Here is a 15793-nt window from a genome sequence, read left to right as displayed (position 1 = left end):
GACTTTGTTCCCTCCCCACACTCCTAGCCCCCTGCCCTGAAGTAACGCTGGGTAAGTCTTTTAGTTTGTAATAACAAGAGCTCTGGTTATTCTGCACTGTAAGGAAAAGCATCAGTTCTTGAAAGGTATCAAACTTCTAAAAGACTTTGTGAGCAGTCACAATAGGAACATAGGCCTATACAAACTGCTACATAAGAATGCAGAGCTTTCTGCTGGTAATGCATGCACTCAGCCAGTTATGCAATACAGTATCATACAAGGAAGCTTTCCTGACCCAGCTGGTGATCACTTTATGCCCTGAAGAATAAAGAAAAACATTTGTAGAATCACAACAATTCTCACTGTTAATTCATATAAACAATAAAAGCGATCTCACCACATTGTATCAAAGATTTAATAGCACCAGCCTATAATGAGGTCTCACATTAATACTTCATTGCTGCTATGAAATCTGCTACAGTTACAAAAGCTAAAGTATACTTGAAGTGAATGAATGAACAATGCTTTGCACTATGCTTGGCTATTTTTAATGGGCTTTGTTCACTAGAATGGGCTGTAGCTCATTAATGTGAAACAGCGATGCTCATCTTAAAATGTTGGAGCTAGAGGAGGTGCAGTAGTTGGAGATCATGTCTGACTGCATATAGTGGTATATTGTTTTCTAAAATATAATTCCCATATTGACCTTTATGCTGTGTCTACATTGGCAATTGAGCAACAAAACTTGTCATTCAGAGGTGTTAAGGAACCCTCCCCCTCGCTGAAAGACAAAAAGTTTTGCTGCAGCAAATGCCAGAGTCCAGCTGACAGTTCAAACACCATTAGTTGGGAGTGAAAGTATTTTGTGTGCAGAATCCCTTGCACTGTGCCTGGAAGTGATCCTGGGTTTCTGTGACAAATATAGCTGTTTCCTAGGCAAACCATATTGTTGGGACCCTAGTATTTAAACCCAGGCCTACCAGGTCCTTAAGCAGCATCCTTAGCTGTTGGGACATTGCTCCCAGTGACCAACAGCCTTAGTGCTAAAAACACTAGCAACCACATCCTCAGAATTGATAGGCTATACTCTCAGTGGGTGTCTGGATTAAAAATCTCTAATGGACCAGAAAGCTGAGCAACAGACCAGCCTGCTCACTGCTCCCTGGACTGACTGGTCACCAAGCCTGACTGCTTCACCTGGATTCGATATTCTGGCTACTGATCAGTGAAAACTCTGACCATTGCACTGGATTACCTCTGAGACAGCTTCACCTGCCAGCTGTCCAGGCCCCTGCACACACTTGACTGGACTGCTCCGTATCTCACCTCAGCCACTGAGAATTATATTTGTTGAATTAAACTTAAGTTAGAATGATTTTACTGAAATATCTTTAGGTGTGTGTAATTGTGAGTAGGGTCTCCTGGGGGTAAGCTGCCTAATGTAAACCCTGGGGAGTCTATGAACTTCTAAGGATTATTTGAAACAATATAAACTTTTAAAGTGAATTTCCTATGAATTGTCTTGGGTGCATGGGGGTAATATGTATACCAATGTAACTTGTCTAGTTATGGGAAAACCCAGCCTCAGGAAGCCTGAGAGGAGATCCACTGTATCTAGTGCCAGACCAGAGATCCAGTCAGTAAAAAGGAGAGGGTAAACTTTTCATGAGCATGATTGTTCTGAGCCAACACAGTTATGAATGTGACTACATGAAAAACCTCTTGGCATTTGAAGGACTTATCCTGCTAGAGCCATTATTGGAGTTGGGGTGATTTATGGTAAGCTTATTAGCACGTGCATAGGTTCTTCTGTTGTTTTATCTATAATGCTTGTAATATACGAATAAAAGGGTTTGCTTAGGAAGAGTTGTGTGAGAACTTAATCAGCATAATTTGCCTCCAGTTATAGCCTCTGAGGAAGGAAAGCAAAGTAGGCCTGCTGAGACAGTCTGACTTGCTCGTATATTCATAACATGGGTAGGCTGCTTTGTATCCAGGAAATACCCCAGTCAGAAGAGGGAGAGAGGTGTGTGTGTGTGTGTGTGTGTGTGTGTGTGTGTGTGTGTGTGTGTGTGTGTGTGTCTCCCCAAGAAAGGTTATGGGAACCCTGAAACTGCCCATACTGAGCTATAAGGATAGATTGTACAACAGTGTATTGTGCGTGGAAATGGTTTGTCATGGCACATTTTACATGATGACTTCAGAGCTAGGAAAGGAGAAATTAGCAAAACCTGAAAGGGAATATTATATTAAAGTAATAGGAAGATGCGTTTTGAGTACAATGCATCTTACATTTATCCAGTGTAAATGTCCTTAAATATCAGTATTAGATAATTAATACTTTGAACATTATATTGATGGGCGTCTAATTCTTCAGTCATGATGGTGTAAAGCTAATGTTAGTGTGTAATTGAATAGCCATGTAACTGCATTTAAAAAAAGTGGTTACTCACCTATTCAATAGCTCCTATTCTTTGGGAGCACCTTGCTACCTTTTAAGCTGGTTCCCCACAGCATTTGCTCCTGTCTGTCTTCCCTTCTCTTCCCCCTTCCACCCCACCTCCTGCCCCAAACCTCCTAATAGGCCTGGGAGAGGGGGAGGCAAGCAGGTCCACAGAGTTGGCATGCTTGGAGAGCCACCTTAAAAGCTGGCTGTGCATATCTGCTCCCACTGGCTCCCCTTAGACACGGCAGTGCGGAGGGTATCAGAGGCAGCAGCACAGGAGAGGGGTGAATCTGGTGCTCATGGAGAGGCAACTTAAAGCTAGCTCCACAGGCACCGACTCCCACCTCTCCCTCCCTTGCTGCTTCTGTCTGCAAAGTCAGTATTTGGTTGGGCCAGGACAGTGGGGTGAGCCTGGAATGTGATTTTTCTCATCAAACAGAAAGGGAGGGCTCTGATAGTAGGGACAGTTACACCCAAGAATGACAATAAGGGGAATATCAAGTACCCCAGCACTGAGAAGTGTGCGCCTGGCCTCCTGGGGCGTCCCCAGGGAGCAGACAGCAGCAGCATGGCACCCTGCCTTGAGCCACCCCACTCCCTCCCCAGATGCCTGCACCCCTCAGTGGCCAGTGTGGCCCTGGACCCTTGCCCTGAGTCCTCCACTCCTTGCCCTGAGATTCCCCTCCTTTGCCCCCCCCCCCCACAAACCTCATAACCTCCTTCCCTAACATCTACACCTCCCACCACCTGTCCTGAGCCCCCCTGCCCTGACAGTTGCCTTTCCAAACCTCTGCTCTGAGCCCCCCATACCTCCCAACCCCCTATCCTGACTCCTGCATTCCTCACCCCCCTGCCCTGAAGTACCAAGCAACACTGGGTACATCTAGTAGATTTATATTGTGCATTACTGAGCACAATATAGCATAGTTTCCTGTCTAGGAATCAGTTTCTGTGCTTAGCTACACTAGTGTAAAAATCCATAGTAGCTACCTTGATGTTAGTGCACTCAAGACGTGCCAGATTTGCATAGCATTTATCTCTATGTGGAAGTATTTACCATACTGAAAATTGAAAGTATGGGGATGTTTGTGTACTGGTTAAAGTTGGTCACCTAACAATATATTAAAATAATTTAAGGTAAGTTTTATTTAAGGCTGCATGCATTTTGTATACACAACAATCCGCGATACCATAGTGTTTTGTTTTGCCATGTAGCTTTGTCTCTGATGCAGTATATGTTTTTATTAAACTAAAAAGGAAAAATTGACATGTATTGGCATATGCAAGTTAACAAACTAGGCAGTGATATAATAACATTTATGTTTTAAATATGGGGTTATTGGCGGGCACGTTGGTTTTGTTTTATTTACTTCTAACAGCTAAGATTTTTATTAATCAATTTTCCCCCTTTTCCATTCACTTGTTTTCTGATGCATCCACTCTGGTACCCATAGCAACACTTGTTAATGCTAATGAAACTGCAACATGTTAAGCTCCCCAACAGAGCAGCTCTGTTAAATATGGCTATTAAACACAGTTGTGTTTCTGTTAGCACCATCTCCCAGCAGACACCTACTATATGGAAACACTTTTCTGAGATCAGGATTTGGTAACTTCTTATTGCTGCTCTTAAACCTGTCTGATTATGACTGGAATGAAGTCTCCGATTCTTCTGTGAATGTGCCAGACTATTTACAATTTCTATAAAATTGACAAGGTTTAGCTGTAGGATGAAGTAATCTTTTGAAGTACGAATTTGCATTCAATGAGATGCTGCAGAGGGTGGAAGCTGATTGATCTTGGTGAATCTAGGAAATGTGTTGTCTTGTGGAGCACATGGAGATTTTAACTAACTCCCATGTATCATTGATAGTGTTTTAGTGAGCAGAAAATAATCTTTTATGAACTAAGACTGAAAGATAATTCAAGTTAATAGGAGTGTTTGTTTTTTTTCCAATGGAAAGCTGGGGAGTTGTTCTGTGTATTGTGATTCTTCTTTCACTGAGAACATGTTTTTGATGGGCTGTTTGGTTGAAGGGGGAATAGCACACTGTGTGTGTGTGTGTGTGTGTGTGTGTGTGTGTGTGTGTGTGTGTGTAATTGTAAATAGTGTTGGACAATTGTTAATCCTCTATCTTCTGTGCTCTGTAAAACAAAAGAGAAATCCAATTAAAAAATGGAAAAGCTCTTTTAATGGTACCACTATACATCAAATGTAAGAACGTTATCGTGTCAGTGAACTAGTGCAGTTTTAGTCAGCAGCTGAGAGAAGTTGTAATACATATAATATGTGTTTAGAGCAGTATTTCTTAAACTTTTTAAGACCGAGGAATACCCAACAATTTTTTTTTTTGAGGCACATGAAGAATTTTTTTGTTGAGCCAAAAAAAAAGGTTGAGGGGGAAGTTTGGGGGGAGGGGATTGACTGCCCCTTTAACAGCAGCCATTTTGAATTCTGTTCTCCGCGGCACACTTCCGACTGCCTCGTTGCACACCGGTGTATCACGGAACACGTTTTAAGAAACACTGGTGTAGAGCCAATGTGTTTGCTTACCTGTTATTATAGAGTTGGGTTTTTTTTGGTGGGGGGGTTTCTGTCCATTTTTAATGTGTCTATTGCTAGAAGAGTATCTAATACATAGGTTTGCAAATTTACTGTAGGGAACTTAAATACCTAACTTTTTTTTTCTTCGCTTCAATAACAAAGAGATTAACATTCTCCATATAGGAAAAAAAATTCTACTTCTATAAATGGCAGCTGCTTTTATGTGAGGTGGGAGGTATTCTTAGTTTGGGTTGGAGGGGGACTGTTTAATGAGTCTGGGATTTTTTTATTTTATTTTATTTTTTATTTTCCCCCTGTTCTCACCTTGTGCCCATTGTGGTAACATTCACATGCCTGTGTCTTTCATTGCATTCATTTTCATTTTAAGGTCACTTCAAGTTCTTCTACTAATCTCCTCATATTAACCCAGCTGTATTAATGAGATAATAAACCAGGCTTGTTGCTAATGAATTGATTCATTCAACTGCTGAATTTAATTAGAAAGACACTAAACATTCCAGCAGATGTTCTTCTTTTATTTCATTATACTTGTGTTGTCACACAGAAGGTTTATAAATATATACTGTACACCTCTATTTACATAGTAATACACTTACACCTAAAACCATATTTTACCAGAAATCACTAAATATTGACAAATTATAAAACTCAACCATTTATAGGTTTGTTAAAAACTTCAGAGGAGGTTCATTTTGTTGGATTTTCCCCAGACTTGGCTTTTCAGAGAGATTCTAATATAAATTAGCATGTTGATAATTTCAAATGTAGACACATTTGTTCCAGAACTCAAATGTTTTTTTTTTTTTTCCTACTAGGCTAAAGATGTGTGTCCTGGAACAAACATTTATGAAGAGACCATATAGTTGCGTGTGTTGATGTGTTAACTAAGCTAGTTAACTTGACTGTAAATTGAAATCTGGATAAACACTAAGCTAACTGTGGGGCATGCAGTTTTATTGCTGAATTTACGTAAAGTTTCTTTGCACCTGCTATCTGAGGCAGCAGCATGAGGGAGGCTTATCAGTTAATTCTTTAGTCAATTCCATGTTGACATCCCTAGTACAGAGTGTGGGGCAGTTTTCGCACAAAAGATTGAACCTACATGGCGTCATCAATCACCACCTGATCGTGTAGAACAGTGACTCCCAAACTTTTTTTTATAACGCAGACTGGCATACTCATTCAGAAGCTTTAGGCGGACTGGCATAGAAACATTTGCACATTCATTATGGTAATTTTATGGTAATTTTAAGTGGTCACGTGTTTATTTCACATTGCATCTGTATGCACACAATGAATAACCCACCACTTCTCCAAGTTTTCCTGCTTTATTAGGGCCATCCTTCTTTATCTCCCACCTCATTTCCTTCGCCTCAGGAGCCTCCCCTCACACTGGACACTGGCCCCCAGGGTGCACCCAACCCCTCATCTCTTTCTTCCCCTGCAATTGGGTCCATGCCCTCATGCACCTGGCCCATTGCTCCTTGCTGTCATTTATCAGCCTGGGCAGCTGGGTGCTCTGGGCCCCATTGAAAGGGGAAGCGGAAGAGCAGCTTGTTGCAGTGACTGCCCAAGCTCACCAGAATCATGCTGATGGGGCTTGTGCTCACACCTATCTCTTCCTCCTCCCTCCCCCACCCTGTGGGGCAGGCAGAGGCACTACCACCACCACTCTCCAGCTCTTCGTGCGAGTGGCAGCCACAGGCTGTAGAGACACCCCAGTTTAGGGGTCTACAAGAGCCCCTAAAGAAGCAAAGACAGGTGGATTTCCAGTTCCACACGTGCTCGACGGCTCGCTGGGGCTGCTCTTCTGGATCTCGTAGAGCTGCCTGGGCTGCAGTCAGGCTGCACTTTCCCCAGGGCTGGGCATGAGACAGCTCCCCTTCCCCGTTCCCTGACTACTCAGGCCTTCACACACGCACAGGCTCCCAGAGCACCCACCAGCCGTGCCACTCAACGCACGTTTCTCCAGCAGGTGGGGCTGAGGCAGCATGCTGTGGCCTGGCAAACAGCTGTTCACGGCCCGCCACCAGTCTGTGGATCAGAAGGGACTGTGCTTCCTTGATGTCAAAGATCCATGGCTTTCTGGGATGCTTTTGGGACATTTCTGTAATTGGATGGGCCATGCTCTCTGCCTAGTATGTTTGCATGACTTGGTAGACACGCTACTACCATGGAAAAGCAGCGAGGAGTCCTGTGGCACCTTATAGACTAACTGAAGTGTTGGAGCATAAGCTTTCGTGGGCAAAGACCCACTTCATCAGCATCTCACAAAGTGGGTCTTTGCCCACGAAAGCTTATACTCCAACATTGCTAAGGTGCCACAGGACTCCTCACCGCTTTTGCAGATTCAGACTAACACAGCTACCCCTCTGATACTTACTACCATGGAGACATCCCATGATTCTGAATTGGATTGTGGGGGTCCAGACTTAGTCTATACATTTGATTTGAAATATTTCTGTTTCCCTGCTTGTCCTCAGCCTTGTGTTTCTGTCAGAAAAGGGGGCAAGTAGGCACTTGAGAGCTCTTTAGCGTAGCTATGGTCTCAAGCACTTCTGCTGTTTTCTGTAGATCAAACAACTGGTTAATGGCAATCATTATTACTTTACATATAGCAATACTCCTATCTCAGCTCTGCCTTCACATAGAGATCAATATGTGAAGATGCTGAATGACTGGTCTCTCAGACAATGATGGGCATCAAAGGAGTATGGATACGGATCCTGAGATGGGGAGGGGCAGATTGAAAGGCCCCCATAAAGGTTGAAGAGAGAAGTGGGGCATGTGGAAGTCCCTGATGTGGGGAGAGATTAGGGAAAACTGAGAAACTCTGGTTATGGGGAGGAAGTAAAACATTGCCCTTCATGTCTCTCACTACCCTTCATCCACAGAAGTGAGGGATATAGGAAGCACACAGCCCCTGCTGTTAGGAAAATCAGTGAGGAATCTTGGTATGGGGCGAATGGGTGTGTACGCAGTTCCTACCTTGTAGAGGAATGGGGAGCATATAGAGATGCACATACGGTAGCTGCTGATGTTGAGTGGGAGAAATGGGGATCACTCAGAAGCCTGGCAAAGGGAAGATTTGGGGAAGTAGCAGGAGTCCCTGAAAGGCAGGGGGATGGGAGGATGAGAAACTTTGCTATGGACAATGAACAATAGAAGGATGCAAGGAGCCCTGGTGTGTGCAGAAGGCTTTGCTGACACACTACCTCTTCCCAGCCCAGTCTGCAGTTCTCAAACAGCTCTTCTCTAATAAAATGATCCCTCTGGAGCCACATATGGAACAGTAGTTGCTTGCCTAGAGCTCTGAATAATACTAATGTGTATTAGTGCCCTTTATTGTTGTGGTTAGGTTTTAATCCATTAAGCACTGTGCTGAAGGCTGTAGAGCTTTGTTCTGTACTGTCCATTTAGCCTGCTGTTGAACATTTTGCAGCAGATGAGTACCAAGGATATTTTCACTGAATTTGTCTCTACTTCCTTCCTTTATTTTCCTCTGTACTAAATTCCCCAAACTACTTCAGATGTCCATATTTCTAGTGTAACAGTCTACATTTAATTACCGTTCCTCTGTATCACTTACTCTCCCAGTTACATATCAGCATAGTTGCTTACCTTTGTTTCTAGCTTCCTGCTATTCACTAATAAATAAGGTGAGCACTTCATTTATTTGTGAAGTGCCTTGGCACTTCACAAATCACCTCCATCTGCAACCCAGACAGTTGCCACTCACAAGTATCCTCTGTCTTCGGTAACTAGGTCAGTTTCTAGTCCATGTCAAGAACGCAGTTTCTCAGACTTTCCCCATGCTAATGTGTCTTTTTAAACTGGCTTCTTTTGAGATGCAGTTGATCAGGTAAAAGTCCAAATGGCTAAGCTGTTGAAATAGGGCCTTAAAATAGTCAGATCCAATGCAAAAGAGGATAAATCAGAAGCCTGCCCACCCTGGACACAGATTAACTGGCTGACAGGCAGTCGTCTTTAGCTCTGTTGGCATCAGTGAAATCAACAGCTGCAGAGTAAATGGAGTTGCTCTACTTTTATCCAGGGAAAGAGTTCACTGATTTTTGCAGGCTGTTGCACAGTACTGTTAAAAGGATTCACAAGACTCAAACTTTTTTGCTGCAGATAGAATCACTATTTTAAGGAATAGGCTCGGCTTTCCCTGTTAGTCTGCAGAGCCAGATAAATGCACAGAGAGCAAACTAGAAATGTTACTCTATTTAATGTATGTGCTGGTGTCCCTAAAAGAATGGGAACATTGATGCTGATCCAAGTGGTGTACGAAATAGATTGGGGAAGATGAGGAGGAAATGGGATGATGTGCAATTGACTTACATGCATTTTTTTTTTCAAAATAAATTAATTAGCTATATTGTTGCTGCTAGGATGTTACAGTGTATGTTTGCATGATTACAACCAAATACAATTTTCCTGTGCTATCATGGGAGCTGAATTCAATGCCTACTGACTCCATCTTTCTTCTACCAAATTTGGTGAAAAGTTGGGCTTTTTGAACCTCGGGGGCGGGGAAAAAAAGCAAAATAAAAAGTCTTGCTAGTTTGCCCTTACTCAAAAAGACAGATTGTCCAGTCCCAGATTCCAATTTACTTTAGGATTATGCAATCACTAGCTATTTATTGTGCAGACCAAAATTTGTCACTCAAGCCTAAGGGACCTTCTCTCATATGATGAGGAAGTGTTATTAGTCATGTTAATTACACTTCTCCAAATGCTTGGAGATTTTGAGATAAAAGGTGCTCTATATTATGTAAGAGTAGTGCTGGGCTAAAGCAAGTTTTCTTTGAGACAAATACATCTATTAATTTCTGAGTCACCAAGAGAGCGTCACAGATACAGCTGCATTGCTTTCCAATGTGATGTTCCTAGGGTAGTGTGAATCACAAAGAGAAAATGATTTGTTACACCCTCCCTCACCCGTCCAGCTGAACAAGTTATGAAATGGACTTTGTGCCATTTCACTGCTTGATTTTTGCCTAAACCCAGGAGCTTTGTTTAATTTACTTAGCTTTGCTTTCTAATGTTCATATGCTTAAAGCCTTGCCTATGTATCTTTCCAACTAGTGTTCTTCTGTAGTAAAGATTTCTTTGGAAAATTAATTCTACTAAATTATTCCATGGAAATGGGACTTACTGAAATTACCTTTCTTGAGTTAAACTCATAGGGCAAGATGGTATAGGCCTCAGCTAGTGAATATCAGGCTACTTATACCACCAAAGGTTCTGACCCATTGTCCCATTAACAAACTTCAGGCATACTGGTCCCACAGCACAGCATCACAAATCTGTTGTGGGACAGGAAGAAGAGGCTGCCCTGCTTCAAGTCCTGTCCATCCATTTACTCAGCGCCATTCATGAATGGCAAACCCCCATGAACCAGGTGGTGGTTAGTCATTGACTTACCCCTAAGTAAATGATTATACGGTTGTTCATATTCACTACTGTATAAACTGGGTCACTGGAAATAATAATGCCTTAATATGTGGGTCATAAAAGCGCCTTTCCCAGACAGAGCACAGTTGTGCACTATTTCAGTGGATGAAACACCTCAAGTGGAGGCCACTCACTCAGCAAGAACCACCTTGATGTGACAAATGTTTTGGCAGCCAAGCTAATGGATACCTGGTGCAACCAAGCAAATCATTTGTTACCATATGTGAGTGAGTGATAAAAGGTTGCAGTAAACAAGAGATGGTCTTTACTAACAAAGATAGATCCACATGCAACAACCCACCCTACACAATTGAACTTTTTATCATCAGCATGGGAAAACCCCTGTGTAGTTCAAAAGCTTGTCTCTTTCACCACCAGAAGTTGGTCTAATAAAAAATATTACCTCACACACACATACTAAGGGTAAGGCTAGACAGCAGGGGGGTTTTGGGATACCAGAGGTATCCCAAAAACTCCGCCATGTCCAGGGAATGCATTTGCTCTTCCGCTTTTTTTGCTGAAGAACAAAAGTGCTCTTTCAGAAGCCCCTGTATTCCTTGTTCTATGAGGAAGAAGGGGGCTTCTGAAAGAGGTTTTTATCCCCGACATTTGGCCCAAATGTCAGAAAAGCCTCTTCCAACAAAAGAATTGGAAAAAGGTACGCAAAATGCACTCTGCATTTTGCGTACCTTTTTCTGACACAAACTTGTAGTGTAGCTGTACCCTAGCACACCGGCATCCTTCACACATACAAACTAGGGAGATACAACCTAAGTGAGCTACTATTAGATGGGTACATAACTCTTTGCACAATCATTCCCAGAGAGTAATCATCAGTGGTTCAGAGTCACTCTAGAAGGACATAACAAGTGGGTTTCAGGAGGGAACGGTTCTGGGGCTAGTTCTGTTTAATATCTTCATCAACAATTTAGATAATGGCCTGGAGAATACACTTATAAAGCTTGTGGAAGAGATGGGTTGCAGGAGAACACAGTTATAATGCAAAATAAGGGAAATGGGGAGAAAGTGGTCTGAGGTAAATAGGATGAAATTCAGTAAGGACAAATGCAAAGTATTCTGCTTAGGGAAAAATAATCCATTCCACACATGCAAAATGGAAAAAGACAGTACATGTAGGAGTATTATGGAAAAGGATTTTATCGTCAAAGTGGATCACTAGCTAAATGAGTCAGTAGTGTGACCGTGCCTCCCCCCCCCCCCCCAAAAAAAAAGCAAATGAAAAGTAATTCTTGCATTGTACTCTGCGCTGATTAGGCCTCAACTGGATTATGGGTACCATATTTCAGGGAAGATGTGGAGAAATTGGGCTGCCAGAGAAGAGCAACGAGAATGATGAAAGGTCTAGAAAACCTGACCCTATGAGGGAAGATTGAAATAATTGGGTTTATGAGTCTGGAAAAGAGAAGACTAAGTGGGGTCATAATGGTAGCTTTCAAGGATCTAAAAGGGTGTTACAAGGAGGAGGGAGGAAAAAGTATCCTCTTTAAGCTCTGAGGATAGGACAAGAAACAGTGGGTTTAAATTGCTGAAAGGAAGGTTTAGGTTGGACATTTGGAAAAACTTCCCTTCAGGGTGGCTAAGCATTGGAATAAATTGCCTATGAAGGTTGTGGAATCTCCATCATTGGCAATTTTTGTTTTAAAGAGCAGGTTAGACAAACACCTGTTAGAAATGGTCTTAGATGGTGCTTGGTCCTGCCATGAGTACAGGGGACTGGACTTGATGACCTCCAGAGGCCCTTCCAATTCAGTGCTTCCATGTGGGCTAGTTAGGAAAATAAAGTAGGTCCAACTTACAAGAAGAAACTATGCACACATGCAGCCTGGCTTAATGTCAGCCATGGATTACAGTTAGAGCTTGTACCCCTGTGCTGGCTACTGGCTCCTCACCAACTGACTCCCTAGAAGTGGTGCTATTGGCAGGCTTTGAGGAAGAAACATTTGGTGGCTTGTTGCTATAGTTGAAGGAAGCCGTGTTAAAGCAACAAAAGCTCTCTTTCCCTGCTGATTCTACTTGCATTCCTTACAAGTCATCCATACAAAAGAGGTTTTTGAAAGAATATTGGTTAATTTAAGATTACTTTGGAGATTGAAGAAGAAACTGCAGTCCAACAAAGCTTTTTGCTTTTGTTTCCTTCAGATGGTGAGTGTATTTTGGAGCCTCTGTGTTTGCCAGAAAGTCCAGGTGGTGTTGCTGCTGTGGAAGAGTCTCCATCTGTGCCTTGTATTTTCTGTGAGGAAAATTCTCTGCTAGCAGAACAAGACCAACTTCTGAAGCACATGATAATTGAACACAAGCTTGTCATAGCAGATGTCAAGCTGGTTGCAGATTTCAGAAGGTAATTTTTTTCCAGTTAATATAGATGACACAAATGTGTGAGTAAGATACCTACAGTTGATCACCTGGTTTATAACTCTTCAGTACTTTTGGGGGACACTTGCAAACTTAAATATCAAGCTAAGACTGCTAGGTATCCTGTAGGAGTCTTTTGATCCTATCACTACTGGCATTCATATGTTGTTTAGAACATAAGACAGATCATTATAATTGGTAGTTAAGACTTATGAATTGCAAAAAGAAGCTAATCCCTAGCAATATTAGTCTCTTCAGAAGTTACTTTTCAGTACTGACAAGTTCTGTTCATTTCATACAGTGCTCTGTGTTAAAGGGCTGCCATCTCCAGGGTATCCCCTCTTGGCTTCAGACAGGACAGCGCAAGGAGCCTTAATTTCCTTCTTCCATGCACTCATTTCCCCCTTCCTAGGGTACATTCATCTTCCCATCTTCCCCCCCCTTTGACACAGCGCATGCGCCGTGGTGCCAAGGCACATGTGCGGGGCCTCGGGAAGCGCGGGGCCCCGGGCAGCAAAATTTCGCGCCCCCCCCCTTGACACAGCGCATGCACCGTGGTGCCAACGTGCATGCGCGGGGCCTCGGGAAGCGCGGGGCCCAGGGCAGCCGCCCCGCTCACCCTGCCCTAAATCCGCCGCTGTTTCCAGCTAGTTCTTTTTGTCTTTTTTTTTTCCTCTCTCTCCCCCCGCCCCCCCCCCCCCCCCAAATCATTGGGTGTGTGTCTGTGTGAGGAATTGTCATGGGAGAGGATTGCCTAAGAAGTCATATCAATTTACCTTTAATTAGTCTATATTGGTTCATAGCATTTCCACTTTCTTTGATTGTGTCATACTGTATTCCCACTTCCATGTAACTAAGACCTCTTCCATTGTTACGTTGTTGGTCATCGCAGCTTGCTCCTACTTCTCCCTCAACAGTTGGCTCAGAACCAGCTGGGTCTCATATCTAAATGTGCGCTTGTGTATAACCTTTTGCTTGGAACTCTACCACATAGTGGTGCATAGTGTTAGGACACCAGGCTGGCTCATATCTACTCATTTTTGTTTGCTTTGTTGGAATTATACATTTTAGAAGGAAAATTATACAATTGAAACAAAGTAGGTCTCAGCACTTTCATAATACCCACTTTTCTGAATTATTATGATTAGGCTTCCTTACAAAGCAGTGATTTGTCTAAATACCATGGTTTAAAGTAAAAGATTAAGATAAAATAGGAAATGAAAAGTAGGCCATATAAGATCCTAAGAATTATTCAAGTGTAAGCTTAACATTGCTAACAGAAACAAGGACCATTATTTAATGTTTTAATGCTGAAAGCAGGTAGAGCAAGAACGCAGTCATCTTCAGAGAAAAGGCTAGTTTTCTATAAACAAAGTGTGCGCTCAAGGAATGCTCATTTAATGGTACCGTTAGGATTATTCTGGCTAAACAAATGTAATTTAAAATTACATTTTCTAGAAAATTGCTCTTTAGATTCTTTTCCGTGCTAATGCAAGTGGAAAGGAGCCACGCCTGCTTGAAAGTGGCAGCAGAATGTGAAATGATGGAGCTGCAACAATGCAGCATGCTCTGTCTTGCTTGCAATGCTTCTCCAGTGCAATATTAGCCCTGTTACTCCTATCATGTGAGGTTAGACATTTTAGCTAGAAGGGGCTTATCGGGATGGGAGGAAGCTAGAGGGACATCTTGTCCACAGCATTGTATCCTGCAAATCCTTGGACATTTCCTCCTAAAATAGGGGTGGGGAACCTTTTTGGAAAAATCAGTCAGGGCCACACACAACCAAACTCTCACAGACCTGGCCCCTGACTAAGGAGAAAGACACTCCCCATATTCCCCCTCACACACCAGAACCTGGGGGGGGGGGGGGGGGGGGGGGCAGCGGCGCAGGCTAGTATATTTTGTGCGCTTAGGGTTGCCAAGTGTCCAGTTTTGAACCGGACAGTCCAGTATTTGAGCTTTCTGTTACGGAGACAAATTGTTTTCAGGCTCATGTTTCATTTTAGAATTCCAAAAACTACCAGGTAAGCTGTCCTGGCTTACTTCCTCCCCCCTAAATCTGTAAGCTTTGTCTAACAAGGGCTGTGCTTTTTTTTTTTTTTACCCTTTTGTACAGTGACTCCTACCATATAGGTGCCCTGGTCTTGTGTTACAGTGGGACTAACAAGCCCCAAACAAGTAATAAATAATAAAATTTTCATTCAAACTTTCTCAGAAATGAATTGCAATTGTTCCAGGGTTTTCTGAAGAAACCTTTCCCTGTTGAGGGTGACTGGAGAAGTTTAGTTTTTTTTTTGTTTTTTTTTTGGCGGGGTGGTAGCAGAGGATGTTTCTGCATTTCTATATCTGTTAGCCTACCTACAGGCCTCAATTTGTTCCTCTGCAAAAATAAATATATAAATAAATCTTCTGAGTATGGTTTGAAAGACATTGATTAGCTCTTCCTTAAAGTTGACCTGGAGCTTCTTCATACGAACACTTTGCTCATGGCAGACTAGGGTTGCCAGATGGTTTCAACAAAAATACCGGACACACTTGACATTACATCACAATCTACGTTACATCTTATTTAGAAAATACTGGACATTTATATTTTCTCAATTTGTTTCCCGAACAGAAAGCTCAAATACTGGACTGTCCGGTTCAAAACTGGACACTTGGCAACCCTATGGCAGACTGGAGGTATGCATCAACCCACACTAGCCCGCTGCACCCAAAATGTCTGTGTGAACACCAATGCAGTACAGTAATATTTTCAAAGTGTAGTTTATCTACACTGCCTTGAAATGGGAGTAAATTAAAGTTAACTGTGAAACTGTTAGCGTGGCAGTAGGATCTGTGTGGACACTTACTCCCAGGCAGATTGACATCCTACTTTGCTGAAAACTAAAGGTTGTGTAGACAATCCTTTGGATTGCTGTATTTCCCTGTAAATGCAGTGATAATACATGTATTGTAAGACCTGAAGC

General features: G+C 42.6%; 1 protein-coding gene across 2 annotated transcripts in view; it reads left to right on the top strand.

Moving 5' to 3' along the window:
* ZNF277 (zinc finger protein 277) overlaps nt 1-15793 on the top strand; it is a 72288-nt gene that overhangs the window by 6405 nt on the left and 50090 nt on the right. For both annotated transcript variants that reach the window (XM_006122514.2, XM_075929708.1), the window contains exon 2: nt 12612-12810. In XM_006122514.2, coding sequence (XP_006122576.1) covers nt 12612-12810 — 199 coding nt within the window. The remainder of the gene's footprint in view (nt 1-12611; nt 12811-15793) is intronic.

Source organism: Pelodiscus sinensis, chromosome 1, assembly GCF_049634645.1.
Source record: "Pelodiscus sinensis isolate JC-2024 chromosome 1, ASM4963464v1, whole genome shotgun sequence".
Classification (NCBI taxonomy): Eukaryota; Metazoa; Chordata; order Testudines; family Trionychidae; genus Pelodiscus; species Pelodiscus sinensis.
This window is presented reverse-complemented; position numbering and strand designations above follow the sequence as displayed.